Raw genomic sequence first — 20,730 nt, forward strand, 5'->3', positions numbered from 1 at the left:
TTATTGTTTTCCGTCAAGTATAGATGAAATAGTGTACAAACAAACAATGGCAACACTTCTTGTTCTTCAAACAACCCAGAAAAGAGCTGCATGAGATTCAAACTGAGCTGAAAATGGATAAAGAAAAAAAAATGTGTGGAGCTACAATTTGGGCTTCTTGTAGATTTCAGTCAGTGCACACCTAGTATTTCACATCACATTACATATAGTAGTTCAGGTCACAGTCATTAATTTTTGCACAAGACATCACACAACTTCTGATCTCAGATCAAGTTTTAATTTTCAAGTGCAATTGCTGTGACAAATATAAGGCCAAAAGCTTTTGATGGTCTTAATATTAATAAGACCTCCATAAGTAACAAAGGGGACCCAGTCTCACCACCACAGCAGCATATGCTGCCTTTTTGGAGATAATATGCCCTTAAAAAATGTTCAGTAGGGTGAAGTCAGGTAAAATGGGACACTTTTTGGTAAGTTGCATTTTAAACAACCTAAAGCAGTTAGAATGTATTAATATTGTATGTGTTTTGTTTAAATAGATTGTATTGATGAAATTTTCCCAATTTATGTATTTATTAACAAACTGTTCATCTTTAAAAACCATCTGACACCCTCTTCAGCAAACTGGAAGCAATCAGGTTGAGTGGGACACTTTGTTAAGGAAAGCAAGACACTATTTTATTGTTAAAATGAACATGAGAAATACAACCCCAATTCCAATGAAGTTGGTAAGTTGTGTAAAACGTAAATAAAACCAGAATATATGCTCTGAAAATGTGTGGCGCATTATGAAGTGCAAAATACAACAACGGAGACCTTCAATTAATTCATACTTGGAAGGATTTTTTAAAAATGCATTTCTGGAACTAATGCAAAAATTGTAACATTGTAAACTTCAATCTACATTCAATGAATGGAACTTTCATTAAGCCTACATCCTTTTACCACCTTTTAACAACTTCAGTGAACACATCCAAGACAGATGAAGTCATCCATAAGTCCGTTGAGCTCTCCGCAGGACTCATAATACCACCGTTGGCAGTGGCAGCAAGCCACCCATTCCTCATTGGCCTTTGGGTCGCTTGCGTCCCCATAGACCCCCTTGCAACCAGTACAGGGGTCACTTCCCTGAACTGCTTTTTGGAGGCGGACACCAGCCGGCTTACGCACGTTGGTTGTTTTTGGGTTCTATTTGTCTGCTTTGGCTGCTTTAATTTTGGTTTGTGTCCTTCAGTCACCCCCTGCTCATATTCTTCAATAGCCCCTGTCATTCTCTCTTCACTCCACTGGTTTAGTTTTCTTCCTTTCCTACTTTGCTGTCTTTTCCTTTTCTGTATTGCCCTGTCACTCCTTTTTTCTCTCTCTCTGTCCCTCTCCTCTCTGTATGGGTGCCATCTTGTGTGTATTGAAAAATAACAATTTTATATTCAGACACATTTTTATTACTTATAACTTTAAAATGTAACCTTCTTGTTCATGAAATGGCTGCACTGTGTTTGCAAGCATTTAAAATATTCTTATTTATTTTACATTTATTTCGTAACTTGTAGAAACTTCCTTGGTTGCAGGAATAATTAATACAAATGTAAAAATCAAAATAAAACACTAAAAACATTCATTATTTTATTTGTTTACCTGCATGTCATGTGACCACATCAGAGAACTGTGAACATGCCAATGTGTTTATTGAAGGCTTTTTAGATAACTGAAACAAAAAAAAACATGTTTGTTTTAAAAAGGGGTTGACAAAGCTTACAAATCACATTTGAGAATCCCATAGAGAAAACTATAGGTTTAATTTTTCATGTTCACAATATAATATTTACCAGTTTAGAAGCATTTTAAGCCACTTCTATCCATCAGTAAAATCTTCTTGCTGCTTGTTGTAAGTTGTGTAGCTTTATCTATTGTGACAGTGATGAATGACATCCAGACTGAAAGGACTCACTAACTTGCGATAGTGTTCTCCTTTCAGGTGCACTTTAACACACGGTTTGTGATGAAGACCCTGATGACCATATGCCCGGGCACTGTGCTGCTGGTCTTCAGCATCTCCCTGTGGATCATCGCTGCCTGGACCGTAAGAGTGTGTGAGAGGTGAGAGAGAGAACGAGCATGAGCAAGAATGAACAAATGAATCATTGTGTTTCCAACTGCACTTTTCTGTCTAGACGCTGTCAAGTTTCTTATGCTTAATGAGGACTCACCTGAATCCTCACCAATAAGTGGCACTGCCTGGATAATAACACACCGTTTGAGGTGTGCAAACACTCACTCTACACATCCACTATTCTGTGGGGAGGAAAAGAGGCCAGAGAGAAAGAGGGATCGAAGGAAAGAAAGAGACAGAATAGGAGCACTTTCATTCACACCCTTGTTTCCATAAGACCTGTCTATCTAAACAGCATTCCTACTGTTCCAGATACTCATGCACTCCGGACAGCAGCCAGTCATGACGTGCATCAACAGATTTCCCATGTTGCATCTTAAAGGGGTTGCGGGATAAACTAGGCCCTCAGGCCAGTGAGTGGGTGTTTTCAACTCTACCAGGCATGTTGTCATGGTTACAAACTCTAGATGTGTGTTAGTCTTGGGGTAGACGCTTTAAAATATTGAGGGTTCCCTGGATTGGGGACCTGAGGTTTAATGATTATTTTGATAGCGGCAGGCTCGAGCAGCGTGATGTGAGTGATGGTTTGCGCATTTGAATTGCCACGTCTGATCAGGGCAGTGTTGTTATGAGATGAGCCTACGGGGATCTGCTCTATTTTTATGCACTGCACTCAAAGTCATCATGTTAAAGGCGCTTTCCAGAGGAGGAGTCTCTCTGCAGGCTGTGTGCTGCTCTTACTCAGTCCAGCACGCACACAGTGGAGTTTAGACTAGTGGTCGACCGTTATTGTTTTTTTGAGAGCCGATGCCGATATCTTGGAAAGCATGGGGGCTGATAGCGGATATAATTTTTCAAAAAATGTAATTAATATTTAAGAAATTTTAAATCATTTGACAGTGGATTAAAAAATAAATGTTTAAAGCTTTCAATTAACACGGACCGACCATCACACAGAGAACACACGATCATGCAGTTCACATCCACACTTCACAAGATCTCACAGCTGGATTCAACTAAGTTTGTAAGGTTTGTGAAATTAAATGTTCATTAGTCATTCAAAGATTTGTTTAAATGATATAAATGTGTATTTGCTTAATGCTGACGGCAAACGAGAAAGTATTATAATATTTGTCAATTACTAATGATATAAAAGCAATCGTTATAATACTTTGTGTATACATTAAAGGTTCACCCAAAAATGAAAATTTGATGTTTATCTGCTTACCCCCAGGACATCCAAGATGTAGGTGACTTTTCAGTAGAACACAAATTATGATTTTTAAGTCGAGCCGTTGCAGTCTCTCAGCCGTATAATGCATGGCAATGGTAACAAAATCTATGAGAGTAAAAAAAACATGCCCAGACAAATCCAAATTAAACCCTGCAGCTTGTGACGATACATTGACGTATAAAGATACAAAACGATCGGTCTGTGCAAGAAACTGAACAGTATTTATAATTTTTTTTTCCTCTGATTCACGCAATGTCAGAACTCTTGTGAACGCGCATTCACAGCAGCCTGCATCATCTTCTTCTTGCTTGCTTTATGGCAGATCCCAGACTTATAAGTGCCATTGACACTCCTAACTGAGATTGTCAGTGGTCCATTTGAGAGATAGGTGGTGGTAATGCACTTATTTTGTTACCATTGCCATGCATTATATGGCTGAGAGACTGCAACGGCTGGACTTAAAAATCATAATTTGTGTTCTACTCAAGAAACAAAGTCACCTACATCTTGGATGCCCTGGGGGTAAGCAGATAAACATAAAATTTTCATTTTTGGGTGAACTATCCCTTTAAATCCTTTGTTTAACCATTCTATTGGATTATTAGACTGACTTCTATCCGTATTAGACAGAATTGTTAACGACGACGCGAACAAGAGGGAGAATGTGAGCACTGTGTGCTTAGGCGCTGTCGTTCTCTGCGATGTCAAAATAAAATTCCCGCCTCGAACACATTGGCCAAGCAGAAAAACTTATCGGCCGATGCTGATATTTGCCTTGCCGATATATCGGTTGACCACTATTTTAGACCTCCCTCTAACTGGATGAACTTATTTTAACTACATTCTTGGGAGGTTGCTATGATGCCTTGAGAGGACTTCAAAAATGCTATTGTACAAATAATATAGAAATCTGCAGTTCTACCTCAAATCTTCTGTTGAAGTCAACTTGAAATTGGCCCTGTTTACTTCTTTGTCTACACAATTCATTTGGTAATTTTAGTTCAAAAAATAATAATAATAATAAATTTGTGTTTTTCTGGGGAATCAGACCTATGATGACCTTGATGTTGTTAGTGTGATATGAGCTTCAGGGAGCCTTTAATGTATGCTTGCTCTCGCTCTCTCAAAATGCTTTAGAAATTTTGTGAAAACCTAATGGGGTTTCCCCCATCCAGCTCATATATGTATATAAAAACATATAAATTTATTTATTTATTTATTTACATTTTTCAAATGTGTAACAAACATTTAAGAAGTTTCTCGAAAAGCCTGTGGGCAAACAGTTACCTTCAGAGTGCTTTGCAGATCAAATTAAGGAATGGAAACATATGAAAGTATTTGATGTGAAAACTTTGATGTGATATTTGTGCCTATTTCACATCCAGTTATTGCTTCTCCATACCTTCCACAGGCAGAGCTAATAATCAAATCTTTCCCAACTGAACCTCAGCTTCTTTTTTTCTCTCTCTCAGGTACCATGATGCTCAGGATGTGACCAGTAATTTTTTAGGTGCAATGTGGCTCATCTCCATCACCTTCCTCTCCATTGGATACGGAGACATGGTGCCTCACACCTACTGTGGCAAGGGAGTGTGTCTGCTCACAGGAATTATGGTATAAACACACACACACAGAGGTTTCACACCCACGGCAGCAAGGGACAGTATAAAGATATGTTTTCCTTCTCATTATCTTATTTCTAGAAACCCAAACCACAGTCTCACCACCCATGTCGGTTAGCAAACACCAGGACACAGCTTGCAAACACTGAGTGTTTTTAGGATGAATCCTTTTGTGTATTCTGGGACGGCACATTTGTTCAGCTTTGAGGCTGTTGCGGGCTGCCATTGTTCTGCCTGATTAGCTTCCAGTACAGTGGCATTAGTTTAATGTAAGCCCCAGGTATTTCTTGCCATAATCTCTCTCTCTGAGCCTGTATTGTATGTCTCTGTGCTTGAGGAAAGCCTGACAGGTGGTGTATAGCAACGGTTTAGATGTGTTTATTTTGATGTTGAGTTTGCAGATGGTAAATATCTGTTAGTAGAGGTCACTTTCTCTTGTTTCTCTCCTCTCTCTGTTGTTGTGTTTGGAGTATTTGTTCTTCCTGTTCACATACTGTCAGTTTCAGTGTCTCTAAATATCCTCACAGAGAGACTACAGAGGTGGTTAACGTGACATGCTGCTTCTTTTTCTGTTTATTTTCATTTTAGGAGTTTTTGAGATCTTCATATTTCCTTCTGGATTCCACACACACACACACACACACACACACACACACACACACACACACACACACACACACACACACACACACACACACACACACACACAATCACATAGCAGGTTAGTCCGTGACAAATAAGAATGTCCATTATAAAGAAAAGGAAAGATCTTTTAAAACTCTAGTATAAAACACGTGACAAATGATCAGATACCTGTATGGATTCTTCGTATATATTTTTTTGTTTTTTTACATTTTCAAGAACAATTTAAATTTAATGACACTAAAAATGTAATGTGGTGTAGGAGGACAAAGATATTTTCCTTACACCTTAAAAAGATGAGTGTACACAGTCATAATAAAATATTTTAAAAAAATCATGAAATAAAATGTTTTTTTTTTTTTTAAACAAATATATTATTAAACATAATTATAATTTAATAAAATAAATATCAGGTTTTTTGGGGGTAAAATTTTTGCCACCTGAACTAACCATGTCATATGACTTGTTGACCTTGACACAGTCACGTGAGTCATTTCTCTATGATTTAATTTCCTGTTTGGCATGTTGATATATGATTTTTAATATATTTGTTAAATATATGTATGTAACAAAATATTATGCCAAACTGCATAATAAGGATTTCTTTAAATGAATTTCATTATTTTAATGAGGATTTTTTTTGTTCATTATAATATCAGGGCAGTTGTATCATCTTGACATTTTGGCTTTAAGCTCCCCCAAAATGAATTTTAATTAAAAACATGCTCATCATAGGGCAGATATATTTAAGTCATTGTATGTATGAAGTGAATTTGTTTTACGTATTTTGAATAAATTATTAGATCTGGCCAATATATATATATATATATAATGATGTGTCATTGACCAGATAACACTGACATATTCTCACAGTCTTAATTGTTGGAAAGGGCAGCTAATGTTTCAAACCGCTTGTGTTCTTTCCATTTTTAAATGTGAGCTGCTAAAGAGATGAAACGCTTCAGAATAGGTATTAGAGATAGAGAGAGAGAGAGAGAAGGGAGAAAAAAATGTGTTGGATGTGATTTCTTTTACTGTTAAGAGTGATTGTAATGACTTTCTATAGGCAGAATTATGGGACTTGTTGCTATGACAACACCGAAGGCCAACTCTGTTAGACTGTACCACTGCCCTAAGGGAACGGGAGTGTTTGGGCAGGGTTTTAGTTTGCCAGTCTCTTGGTGCTGCTTGAGGATTTAGGGATGTAAGTAGCACCTGTCTATCCTGTCTGCAAATGTAGATGTGAAATGGAGAATATTATATATCAGTATAGTGTCTTTAATAACTCACTACCTCGACTTCCTCATTCAAACACAAACTAATGGCTAATGGATTGTTATAGTTGAGTATTAGCCTTTTTCTGGCATCATAACAGTGAAGATTCAGCATTGTCAGCTGTAACACAATGTATTTTGGTCTGAGGGCAGGTGCTTTTTCTTTTCTCCTCATGACATTAATAACCTTCAGATCTGGAGAGACATGAAATATGAACTGAAATGGAGGATGTCTGCAGATAAATGGATCTTTCTGACACTCTTTTGTCACTTTAAGAGATTAATGTTTTGTGTTTTATTTGGGAATAGTTTTTATACAAGTTGCCATGTGGAAACACATACACAATATGTTTTTTTGATGTCCTAGAGGGGTTTTCCGTGGATGGTCGTCATATTTTATTAAGTGGTGAATATGGGCAACAAAAGTGCTTCTTTAAAATGGGCTTTTTTGCTTTATATTTATGTCTTGTGAAATGGGTCGAGAGTATTTTTGGATTTATGTTTCTCTTCTGTATGTCCTACAAGTGGGTTTAAAAGCATTCCATTAACAACACACACACACACACTATACACATATACACTGTACACAGTCATAGGAAGCACACACACTTTTATTAGTCACTTTTTTAATTCAAATTCATTTCTTATTTGTAGTTCTGTGACCTCATTAACACCTCCACTACCCTTTCTTGTCGCTTTTTTCCCCAGACCTCTTTCTTTGCTAAACTATTGTTTCTTGAACTGAAATTGTATTCCTCTCTCCCTGTCTGCATCACTCCAACTCTTCACCTCTGAATGGGTTTATTTCCTCATTTTCCCGCAATCTGTCTCAGTCTCTTTTCATCTACGTGCCACTACTACTTTGGTGTAGTTGTCGGTGATATCTTCAGTTTACAGGAATAAACCTCTCTCTCATTTTTGTATCACCCTGGTCTCTTCTTCAGTGATGCCTATACTGTTCTCAGAAAATCTCAAGAATCTCATGTCAGGGTCATATTTCATCCATCCATCCATCTATCTATTTATTTTTAATTACGTTAAATTATATAGTATAATATTAAGTCATTTTAATTACTCTGCTTAAATTAAACTCTGCTAGGTGTGCAAAGTTAGTAGAGACTTCCTAACAGACTAAAGGCTTTAATTAAAGCAAAAGGTGGTTCTGCAAAATAGTGACACAAGGTCATCTGATCCTTTTTCCAACTCAGTGATTCAGTTTTTTAAATTATTTTTAATTTTTATTCTTTTCTGACATGTTGGTGTTATTTCTTTCACTTGGATGTTATAAGTTTCACTGAGAAAATATAACTGGATAAAACAAAAACTGTGTCTGTCTTCATTTCAGGCTGCAAAGCAACAAAATGTGATATTATTTAAAGGGGTCCTATTATGCTTTTTCACTTTTTAAACTTTAGTTAGTCTGTAATGTTGCTGTTTGAGCATAAAAAAGATCTGCAAAGTTACAAAGCTCAAAGTACACTTAAAAGGAGATATTTTATTTAACAGAAATACCTTTTCAAAAACTACAACTCGTTTGGACTACAATGCATATTTTCCGGATTTGTGATATCACCAATACAGACAAATGGGACGAGACCTGGTTGAGCTGCGCTAGAGAAGGCAATGAGTGTCATCACTAAGTCGGAGACACGCTAGCTTTCCCAAGGCAGATGAACTTAGAGTGCTTACAATCATCTGGGTTTAAATCACGCTCGAATTGATTTGATTTTTATGCTGAAGCTCATAGGCGGCTATGGTAAGGGGCATTACATTTCCCGACCAGGCACCAAGTGGAGCCAATCACAACAAACACTGGCCCAGCTAACCAATCACAGCACGTTTCTTATTTCAGAAGGCGGGTACAAGAACTATTCAAGCCGTTAATGCCAGAATGGGGAGAGAGGTGTTGTAATAATGTAAAATATGTGAAAAATAATGTTTTTTAGAAAAACTATTGTGTGAGAGTGTTTTATTGTACACCCCCAAAAACAAAATCAAGACCTTGTAAAAGAGCATAATAGGACCCCTTTAAACATCAGAGCTCCTATATGTTAGGTCAAGATTCAAATCTGGTCCCCTTTCACACTAAACAAAAACTAGTGCCACTAGAGTCAGACTTTAAAAACTTTTTTCCCCTTTTGTCATGCCTTATCTCTAGGGAACCAAGTATACAGAACTGCCACTGGTTCCCCTGGTTAAAAGAAATAGGTGCATGACGCCACAGAATGTAACACTGCAAACAATCCTAACAGTCCAAAAATTGTCTTCATTTTTTCATATTATATTTTTTTTCTTATGATTTTGCCTGACTTATTTGTAATTTATCTCCTTTTACTTAAACCACTTCATAAACACTTGTTTGTTTTATCTTTTTTTCTCTCTCTCTTTCTAATGCTCTCTCATCTGGAATAAACTGGAGTTAATATTTCCATAGCCCATCCATGGGACCTTCCTTGTTTATTATCAAATATGTTGTTCCATGTGACCTCTGCTAATGATACAAGTATGTAACGTTTTTATGTATGTGTGATCTCTCACCTTGACCTCGTTTCTTGTCTCTCGCAGGGAGCAGGATGCACTGCATTGGTTGTTGCTGTGGTAGCCAGGAAGCTTGAATTGACAAAGGCGGAGAAGCATGTGCACAACTTTATGATGGACACACAGCTCACCAAACGGGTAAACACACAGACACACATAAACTCACACTTCACTAATGGACACACAGACACAACTTTATTTTCAGAAAAGCATATACATGTATCAGTTTTCTTTTTCCCTAGGTCCTTTTAAAAATTGTATGTACTTGAAGAACTCAGAAATAGCTCCTCATATCAAATATGTAGGCAACATCATGGCAGACATCAGTGACTAGAAGGCTGGTGATCAATAATTGTAACGCAGATTAAAAAGAAATCACTTTAGCAGTGGAGTGCTGCTTCAGAGGAGCAGCTGTAGTAAATGCCTTCTCAAGTGAGGGAGTAAGAAAGCGGATGGAAAATGAGTCTGGGTTTTTTTTTAGTTTTTTTTAAGTTTATTACCTTACGTGCACTCAATTGCCTCAGTTTAAGAGGCTGTCGGGGTAAGAGAGAAAGAGAGATTGATAAATACTGTAGAGTTACTGTGGCAATCATCCTCATGCATTGAGTTTGCCGCTACTATGGTTACAAAGCTTTACTAAAAGAGAAAAAATGTGCTCGCAACTTTGACCTCACAAACCTGTTGCCGTGGAGACACGGCGGCAAAGGGTTTACCTTTAACTGGATGACAGGGTGCAGGATGTTCCTCCATCTCCGCATTAGGAGGTAATGACAAATGCTGGGTTGTTTCAACCCAATTTTGGGTCAGATATGAACTAACCCAATTGTTGGGTTAAAAATTTAACCCAACATTTGGGTTAGTCCATATTTGGGTTGGGATGAAAGAGATGGTAAAAGTATGGTAAAGATGGACAAGCTTCTCAGGCTAGAATTGTTTACCACAAACTATCTTTAAATATAAATGCTTATGTGCTCTTTATAAAGTATCCCAGTTTTCCAATCATGGAAGTGGTAAGTGGTAAATGTATTCAATACGCTTCTGAACTTATCACACTTGTAAAAGCCGGTCTTCAAGAATAAATATGCATTCATGAGGGTTGTAAATATTTACTTTCATGCAATTATTATTTTTAAAGGTTGTAATGTGATGAACACACAACAAAATGATCTTTCAATTTAGCCATTTTAACTACCCGTTTTTTAAGTACACTCTTAAAAACAAAGGATCTTAATAGGCACCTTTGGTTTCATGAAAAACATTAAACATCCATAGAACCTTTCCATTGCACAAAAGATTCTTTATGGAAAAGTGTTCTTCAGATTATTAAAAAGCTCTTCACATTAAGATAAATGGTAAACGTGTAGCAAATATGCAAGATACAAGTTATAAATCATCCATAGGCAACATGCTTATATTACCTAATCAAACTGACAAAATCCATAATGCTTTAAATATCTATCCAGTTTTTAAACTAAGGTGTGATGAATGAAGAAATGAAACAATCATGAGGTTTTGTGCCAACTCTGAGAGTAGGCCAGAGTATATGATCAATAATACAGTGAAACGACTCCATTAACTCTATTATAAAAGTGTAGTGCATATCCTGTAAACTCACTATTTTCTTGGAGAAATGTTCTATGATTGAATTGGTGAGCTAGTCTGGCAGCTGCTGTAATAGTAAGGCTTCAATTTACCACAAAGTCAACAATGATGGCCCAGACTTCATTACAGTTCCCTGCCCTCTGCCTCTTTCTCTCTGACGTCTACTTGGAACTGCTTTGACCTCTCTGACAGTCTTTCTCTTGCTCTCCTGTCTCATCTTGTCTTTGATTGATTGTACAGTACCTAGTAGTAATTGCCATGTGAAAAAAAAAAAAAAAAAAAAAAACCTATATGGCGATAATGTATTAAGAGGTCATTATGGTTGGTTAAGATGTTGACTCTCAAATACGCATAAAAATTCGATCCAACCTGTTGAAACTGAAGGAAGAGCAAATAGTTTGATGATTAACTCTTTAGAACAGTTTCGATTAAATCAGTGGTTCTCAACCAGGGGCCATCAAACATTAAAATAGCCTATAGCAACCAAAAATATTGTCATTATTTTGGGAAACCTGGATATATAAGTTAGGAAATGTGATTTCAGGACCTGGAAAAGTCATGTAAATGAATAAAAAAATAAAAATCCATGTGCATTTTTATAACAAATATAATTTCTTTTGCTAAATATACATTTTTCTAGCTATGTCAAGCTCTAAAATATTTTATGTAGATATATATATATATATATATATATGTGTGTGTGTGTGTGTGTGTTATCCTTGTGTGTGTGTGTGTGTGTGTGTGTGTTATCCTTGGTCTTTTTCCAATAAATTACAAAAATCTGGAAAAGTCATAGGGCCTTTGAATATTGTTGTAGACAATAGTGGGCACAATAGTAGGCCTTGGGGCCAAAAAATTGAGAACTGCTCAATTAAATGATGGTCAAATGTTTTAAGAGAAACAAATGAAATAATAGCATGGGTAATGCAATTTCTTAAGTGAAATGTGTTTTTTAAAAGAAATAGTGATAAGAACTTAAAAAATAGAAAATTTATCACTTATGAAAATGTTACCAAAGTGAGTAAAATTACATTAAATTTACATTGAGTAAAATTACATTGAAGCACTGTACACATTTTATTTGTTTTATTTTATTTTATTATTTAATGCGTTTTAAATGCATTTTATTAATTATTTCAGATTGGTTTTATGTGGGTAATGAGTAGTAGACTGTCATATAATTTTGTGCTGGTATATCTGAGCTATACCATCAATTTGCATTATGATTTTTCCTGAAATGTGATTTTTATGTGCAGGGCCGTTTCTAGGCATAGGCGACTTAGACTGAATCACTTTAAAACTATCAAATCAGTGCTTAGAAAAGTGGTTGTTGGGACAATATAGATTAGTAATGGCCCTTTGAATGTAAATAGGTCAGTAATAATGTATGATCCAGTCTGTGTATTTAGGAGATGTAAGGGAGCTGTTCTGAACTGTATTATTATTGTAGTAGCAGTATTTATTAATCACTATAATACTGCTTCGATGACATTTGGATTTCAGATTCCAGAAAACTCCACTTGTAGATTGCTATGAGCATCCCTGCCTTAATTATATCTGGTATCATCTTCCTCTCTCTCTCATTCTCTAACTTGCCCTGTCTCTGGCTCTTCTCATAAATGAGACCTGCATTGAGGTTGGGCCAGAGCTCCTATTGTTGTATTATTAAATACACTGACCACTCTTAATTAATCAGAACTGTGCAGTGCTAAATCCAGACACAGTGCTTAAAAAAGCCTGGTGCTGCCCTATGGGTGGAGGAATACTGTCAAATCAGGAGCTGATTAAAAGCGGGAAGGTTCTATCGTCCCTCCGTTGCCCACCGAGGATGTAATTGTTCTTTTCTCCGAAGCGGCGCCCCTTTGAAGTCTCCTCACTCATTTTTCTTCAGCAGATTTTCTTATTCCATTTTGCCTTTTCTGGTGCCATATGTGAGATTTATAGAGCATTTGTGGCTCCAGGACATCACAAACGAATCATACGATGCACAAGGAGGTCTTCAAGGGCAAGAGGCAGGAGTTAAAAATACTGTAATATTTGAACCTCAAAACATTCTGTTGTGCCCCTTTCACACATTCTATTTCAGTACAAAAACCTTATTCACTAACCACCCACAATCATGTTTAACCAGACGCTAAATGCACTAGCATAGCGCAACACTATGTTTAATTGGGTTCATGTAGTGAATCAAGTGCTAAAAAATGCAGACTGAGAGCGTGTTCACACTTGCCGTCTTTTTTGACAAGAAAAAGTTGACAAGAGCATTTTTTTTATAGTAAAATAAAAAGCTGGCAGCGTTTTGGTTACAAATAGCAGCCGAGGGCGTCTTTTGTTGTTATGGAAACGACTCGCCACTCGCTTGTCATTGGTCAGCTGTCAAAAAGGCGCTTGACGTAGGGCGTTTTTTTCAGAAAAATTTACCTTTTTTCAACTTGAAAAGATGCTCTGAGACTTTTTTGAAAACACAGTTTACTCCATAGGATTATAATGTAAAACAGATGGTGGCAGCTTCAAAAAAGACGCGAAGTGTGAACATAGCCTGAGTGTGCAAAAAAATAAATAAAAAAAAATATTCCGCTGAGTGAATTTACCTTTACACTTCCTGATAACGTCTACAGGAACTGAGATTAAAGCCACCTTTCCACTATCTTGAAATCTGCGCAAAGTTATTGAATTTTGCCCCTAGTGGCAGCCCCTCAGAGTTTTTAAATTGATTGTGAAGCAGCCATCACCCTCTGCTTATTTGCAATGGTAATGTGAATAGGTAATAAATACATGAAAATATACACAAAATAAATGACCGCCAAAATTTTTAGGGCTAGTAGTTGTAAATAATTACGATTATAAAAAAAATATTTTGACATAATTATTCATAAATGCGTTTTTTTTTTAAGGTTTATCTGACATTTTTTTGTAAAAAAATTGAGTTATTCACATATTCTCATTATTTTTTCTTTCTTTTTTTGTTATTATACATTTTGAGACTTTTTATTTAGAAAATAAAAAGGTTCTGTCTATAAATATATGGAATGCAAAAACTTAGTTCAATCAGCTCAATATCTCAAAACTGCTCAGAATGTAGATAAAACCTTATATTTCCATGATGGAAATTGGAAACTCTCACATCACAGTCATCTTCTTAATTAGAATACATCACTTTTGGTCAGATGGTCACATATGGTTATCTGCAAAAGTTTAAGTATTTTAATCGATTCAAGGCTCAAACTGGATCCAAAAATTCCACATATGCATATGATTGCAACTCCATGCAGCTGCCGTACATCTCTCCACTGGAAATGAATGACTTCCAGTCAGTTGTTTGTCAGACCAGAAAAGGCGGCTTTAATTTTGTCTTTCAAAACTTTGGTCTGGGGACAGAGCAGTGAATTGACAGAATAATGTGCTTCAAAAATCAGTTTTCAAGTCACTCTGGAATATCTCCCAAGAGGACCTTTAATTTGGCAAATGTTTGGGGTTGTGTGCGTGTATTAGCGAAGCAGAGCTGTGATAACTTTCTCATGAGATGCTTTTCCTGTTGCTAATATTGTTGTTATGGTGACATGTCCCCTCAGATAAAGAACGCAGCAGCGAATGTTCTACGAGAGACTTGGCTGATATACAAGCATACCAAACTGATGAAGAAAATTGACCACTCCCGCGTACGCAAGCATCAGAGGAAGTTCCTCCAAGCCATTCACCAGTGAGAAAAACAACCTCCCATCACAGACACACAGCTTTACACAACCAATTTACTCAAACTCTCATCTAGGCACTTTATATTCTCACACTGATCACACACATGGACCAATAAACAACAAAAGTGCAAAGTGTTGGAACATCAAATTGCAACTTTAGCAATGTAAGCTAAAATCACACAAAAAGCATTTGAAGTGCTTCGCATCTGGGCTGAGTGGTAGTTGGCATGTCTGACCTGTCCTCTGAGAAAGAACATGACAAATATCTTCACAAACTGAAGGAATCTGAAGGTGGCAGCTTTTTCTAATAGCTGTATGTGCTAATTTATCAAGCTGTTTTCATTTACTGTACATCCAAGTGTGATGATGTTTTCTGTACCATTAATCTCTTTAATCTAAACCTGTTTTTTTGGACTACATCTTGAAACTGTGAAACTTTAACTTGAGATTTATAGTGTAATTCAGTTTTTTGTATCATCCAAATACCGAATTCTTTATATTTTGGAGTTTTCAGGCCTTTGACCTCACAGATCATGCATGTAGCACCCATTGTAAAGAGCCATTCACACAAACAACGATAACTGTAAGAAAAAAGTTTGAATAATCATTAATAAAACATCCAATCAGATCATTTAAAGCGACAGACTGCAGTGCACACTTATAATAAACAGAACATTATTGTCCTTTGGTTTAGATTATATACCATCAGCTTTATAATGGGAGTGGATGGTAGCCCAAAATTTGAAGTCCAAAAAATTGCACCCATCCATTATAAAAATGTTGGAGGATTTCGATATAAGCCAAGAGGACACTGGTTTTCCTTTGCTGTAAACAAAACTTGTTTCTCGCGAGACTAGCATATTCTCACCAGAGTTTATGCTACACCTATGTCACCTGCTGGACGCCACTCTCTCATGAACCCCGGAGCCGTGTGGACTTCTTTTATATTGGATGGGTGCAATTTTTTGGACTTCAAATTTTGGGCTACAATCTACTCCCATTATAAAGTATGGATTAGCCTGGACATTATTTAATATAACTCCGATTGTAATCGTCTGAAAGAAGAATGTCATATACACCTAGGATGGCTTAAGGGTGAATAAATCATGGGGTAATTTTTATTTATCACTATCCCTTTAAGACCAAACAGATGCCTCTGCCAAGTGGTTGCTTTGGTGCTGGTCTGCATTCTAAAAAATGTCGGGTTGTTTCAACCCAACTTTTTTTGGAGTGTGGACGAATAAGCGAGCACTAATGTTAATATGGCTAGAGCTAGCTTGTCTTTTAGCTAATCACTTGATTACTGCTGAGCAAAATAATGTTATGTCACCTAATTAATATTCATAAGCCCATCCAATTTGGAAATAACGTCCCTCTGGCTTTTCTGATTGTCATTACTCTATACTGAAGTGACCATGTTTCCCTATTTGTGATTGTCTGTTAGGCCAAACAGTGACTACTGTATCAGCTTCTTTGACTGTTAGCTTGATGATGCGAATGCTATTCACTCTGTGGGTGCCCACCGCACCGCACCACACATACTCATCATTTTAAAAACTCTAATCCTCCTGTCACTGTTTTGTCGTGGCCCTGTCCGCCAATTTTAAGGGCTCCTTTCGAAGCAAAGGCTGTCTTTTAAAGAAATCCCACACTTATGCAATCCTTTTAAGTCTAATGCTTTTAGGATTTACGCGGTAATTGCATATTCATCTTGGGGGATTCTCATCAACAACAAACAAAAGAAAACAAGATGATTAAGTTAATTAGCTATTTGAGGTTCACAATCGAGGGCCGTTGGTGCTAGAGAGATTAGAAGGAGGTCTAATGGGTTGTGTTTGTCTGTGTGTGTGTGTGTGTGTTTGTTCCTGTTTTTGCAGACTGCGAAGTGTTAAAATGGAGCAGAGAAAACTCAGTGATCAAGCCAATACTCTGGTGGACTTATCAAAGGTAAGACTAGTGTACATGCACACACATCAACACAAATCAGAGACATGGTCGCACATCAGAGCCCACGCATATGCACGTTACATCTGATAGGAAACAGTAGACACCCACACACACGTTCAATGACATTGTGTTCCCTTTCCTGCAATTTTACCATGCCCACACACACTTTATAACACCCAAGGCTGCAAGCACATCGACTGCAGCACAAAATGCTCGATGACACACATACCTTTGCTTTCCCAAATATATCTCAGCATTCAACTGTTTCCATGCTGACCCGTTTGTTTCTGTGGCTTTGTGTCTCCTAGCAACCTGAACAAGTGTTAAAGCAGGGAAGACAGTAGAAGCGAGGAGACGGGGAGAGGGAGGGGGTGGGAGGGGAGAGAGACAAGAAGTTGAAGAATGACAGAAAATGTGTGCAATTCAAGATATTTTTCTTGATGGCTGTGTGTTTGGGCGTTTTTTCTGAATGTAACTAGTGTTTTTATTTCTTTTATGTGAGAGTGAGTTGTGTGTTCCTAGACTGTGCACCATTTTCAGTACAGTGTACTTTTATTTTTTAGTGGCCTTAATTTTTTTTTTTTTTTGTGCTTTGTCTGAGAATCAGTTCATTTGGGTTGCTCAAGGTACATTCTATTGCATGCTCTCTCTGCCCAATTTTGAAGCATTTTTTTCTCTGAATGTTTTTTATTTAACAATTTAAAATTGCTTATTCAACTTCACAACAAAAATAATTTTCTTAGGATTTTTGTCCTACCGTTAATGATATGTAAAGATCCATAAAGCAAGGCCAATTTATTTGAGACATGTTCACTGAAAACAAGTGTTAATATCTTATGCAGCTTTGCTTTTCACATTTCTTGCCCGACTGCCAATTAATTTTTTCTCTCTTTTTCTTTCTTTTTTTTTTTTGAGCATAAACCTCACTAAATTTTACTAGACTTGTACTTAAAGCCAAACTATTTGCCAGTGGAGAAAGAAAAATAAACTTCATTCAAGATATGTTCTTTGAAAATATGTAATATTGTCTCAAATTGTTAGTTCTCAGGTAATATTATCTTGAATTTTAACTTCTTTTTAGACATTTTTATTGTAAAAGCAATCCAAAAATAGTCATTAAGACTAAGACTACTAGACTACTATAAGATGTTTCTCTAGAACTTCCTGAGAATAAACACAAAGAGACTATTGACATACACTAGCGTAGTGCTATAAAATGTATGTGGATTCCATAGTTTAGAGAATCTTGCACAGTTTCTCATTGAGAAACTCAAAAAGAAAGAAAAAGAAATATCGAAGAAGCTGAAAACTCAAGCAAAAATCTCCATTTTCAATCTCTGTTTAATTTTATTTTGCTGTCTAGCCAAAGCAACGGAGATATTAAAGTCAAGATGAGATCAAAATTGACCCCGTTTATTTAATGCACATTCCCTGGACCTATTACGAACAGTGCATCAGTGCATGTAAAAAATATTGTCATCATAATCGTTCATCAAAGTATAATAACTTCCTCTTCCTCTGCTTTTCTTGTCACTATTGAATAATGCTAACCAACAGCCAAATATCTACTTGTTTTTACTCCATTATGCTGCATAACGCCTACTGTTCACAATCCAATCATTTCCCGATGGATAAGGCCCATCAAGTTCCATCCAGTACTTTTTATTAGTGAAAATCCTGTTTTCCTCAGAAACATAACCCATTAAAAAGCAAATGGATTGTGAGCACCATGTTGACTTTAAAGAGATCTCATTTGAGACTTTTATTTCCTCCGGGTATTTGTTGCTCCATTTATTATCTCTGCTCTTTCTATTTAATCTTTCTTCTGTACAGTATTTGTACTATTTTTCTCTTTCTTTGACTGCTCTGAATCCCTCACTTTATTTATTACTGTATTTCTGTCTAACTACGCTCTCATTCTCTCTCCACATAGATGCAGAGCGTCATGTATGAACTGATGTCTGAGCTGAATGACCGCAGTGAGGATCTGGAGAGGCAGATGTTAAGTCTGGAGCAGCGGGTGGAGCAGCTGACGGCTGGTTTTAGTGCCCTGCCCGCTCATTTGTCAGCCACGCTCAGTGCCCAGCACGCCGCGCTCGTTCAACTATTGCGTGAGCGTGATGCCAAGGTCCTGAGCCCCACTGTGCCCTCTGCGCTCTCACCCACCGCTGCCAGCCTGCCTCTAGCCAACCCCCCCTCCGGCTCTGGCTCCGTCCCGACTCAGCCCACCAAGGACAGTCCCAACACCAGCAGCTCCAGTTGCTGAGAGCTCTGGTGTGGGAAGTTCCCTCCGGGGCAGAGAGATGGAGGATTAGTAGGAACGAAGAGATGACATAACCATACACACGCATTCACATTTATGATGCACTGTAACTACGAGCATAACGCAGCTTAACGCCAGAATATACAGTATCATGATGAAGGAGACGCTAACATTTGCACAAAAACCCTATGACAAAACTGCCATATTTCATGTAGTCCACAAGACGGACGTACTCTACTGTTACCATGAATGTATACCTTTTAGAAGACACTGATTCAGACATGTTAACATGCATGGACGCTCACTCACTCACACACACACGCACACGCATACACACACACACTTTTTCTGATTCCGTCTTTGCTACCAAAGTGCTCTGTCTATAGTTGACTGAAATGGACTGAGGTGTGTCTTGCAAAACAAGGAACTAGGGTGGTTGGGATTAGAGAGAGTATAAATAATCAACAGCTGAGAATGTTATGAAATCTGGACAGCACTTTTTACAGTCTGCAAGAGACTTAACAGCCATTTGAGCAAAGCATTATTTCGAAGAGCAACGCTGAATCCAGTCGATACGTTATAAAACCCACCCCATCAAGGTGGAACAGCTGCTCACACAGAAATAACTTTAGAATGAGTGATTATAGTCATTTTCTTAGTGGAATTGCTTCTATTATAATGGTGTTGGAATAAGAGACTATTTTACTTCTGACCCCGTTTCAATGGAGAGACCATTTTGAAAACTGACTAATAGTGACATCCTGTGGCCGGAATACTGAATTACATCCGCTTGGAATATTGTACAGTATGCTACTACTGAAACTTAGCTTTGTATCGCTCAGTTTTTTACCATTAATAATTACTAATGCAGTTATAGCTCATGTTTATTAAAATTATACGATAGCCTTCTTCTCATTCGTCATGGAAATTATGATTGCTGTATAAATAACGATTTTTATTCATATTAATTATAGATAAGGGAGGTGCCGTTTGAGGTTGAAATTATTTTGTAATTTTATTTTACCAGAGAGAATTAATAAAGTATATATCTATACATGACTGTCTGTGTGTGAGTATCATTGTGTGACTGATAAGATTTGTTTCTGTGAAAATGGTGGCATCAGTGTAGGCTTTTATACGCTTATTATAGACGTTCACAATGCGTTGCGCCACGAAAATGACCTTTTTACATTTACATTCAATAACTAAGACTAAGGATGTTTAAAATGTGTTCATTTGATCATCGACAATAATAGACTGCTTGATTTTATAATCCGTAAATTTACATTATTTACTTATTTTGAAAACACTGCCAACAGAGACTAACTAGTTTGCGGTTTCTGCTCGTGTCCCTGCTCCGAAAATGCTGTTTGTTGAGTCACCAGCAGTATTTTTAGAGCAGCAGTTTCAACATGCTTATGATAGAGAGAGCAGTTTGGGGGATTTTGCTAATGAGCTCACTGATTACACTCAGTAAGTCGACTAAACTGAACGTTCTCAAGTTGCTGTTACCTCTCAGCACTCGTGTGCCTGTGAACATCACACTGACAGCACAGAGAGTATGCTACAAATGGTGAGTGACAGGGGCTGTGGTGCGTACTCAACTTAACATGCCATTCTGTCTCATTACGTGCTGTCATGTCTGAAAGGTTATTCAATTTAATCAGTTCATTTCTTCTTGCCGAACAACTAAATTCAAACAATCTTCATCTCCAGGGTGGAAACAGTTTGGTTTGCATTTATAGAGTCACTACCCTGCACTACTGTTTAGAGAGCATTTCACACTTTATAGATATTACAGTA

At 37.1% G+C, this 20,730-nt stretch overlaps 1 protein-coding gene across 2 annotated transcripts in view; it reads left to right on the top strand.

Annotated features, from left to right (window-relative positions):
* LOC109069004 (small conductance calcium-activated potassium channel protein 2-like) overlaps positions 1-19,987 on the top strand; it is a 54,237-nt gene extending 34,250 nt beyond the window's left edge. For both annotated transcript variants that reach the window (XM_042772424.1, XM_042772423.1), the window contains 6 exons: positions 1,976-2,097; positions 4,817-4,958; positions 9,448-9,558; positions 14,595-14,722; positions 16,595-16,664; positions 18,598-19,987. In XM_042772424.1, the coding sequence (XP_042628358.1) occupies positions 1,976-2,097; positions 4,817-4,958; positions 9,448-9,558; positions 14,595-14,722; positions 16,595-16,664; positions 18,598-18,930 (906 nt within the window). In that variant the 3' untranslated portion in view covers positions 18,931-19,987. The remainder of the gene's footprint in view (positions 1-1,975; positions 2,098-4,816; positions 4,959-9,447; positions 9,559-14,594; positions 14,723-16,594; positions 16,665-18,597) is intronic.
* Positions 19,988-20,730: the final 743 nt, after the last annotated feature.

The sequence above is a fragment of the Cyprinus carpio genome, chromosome A16 (assembly GCF_018340385.1).
Source record: "Cyprinus carpio isolate SPL01 chromosome A16, ASM1834038v1, whole genome shotgun sequence".
NCBI lineage: Eukaryota > Metazoa > Chordata > Actinopteri > Cypriniformes > Cyprinidae > Cyprinus > Cyprinus carpio.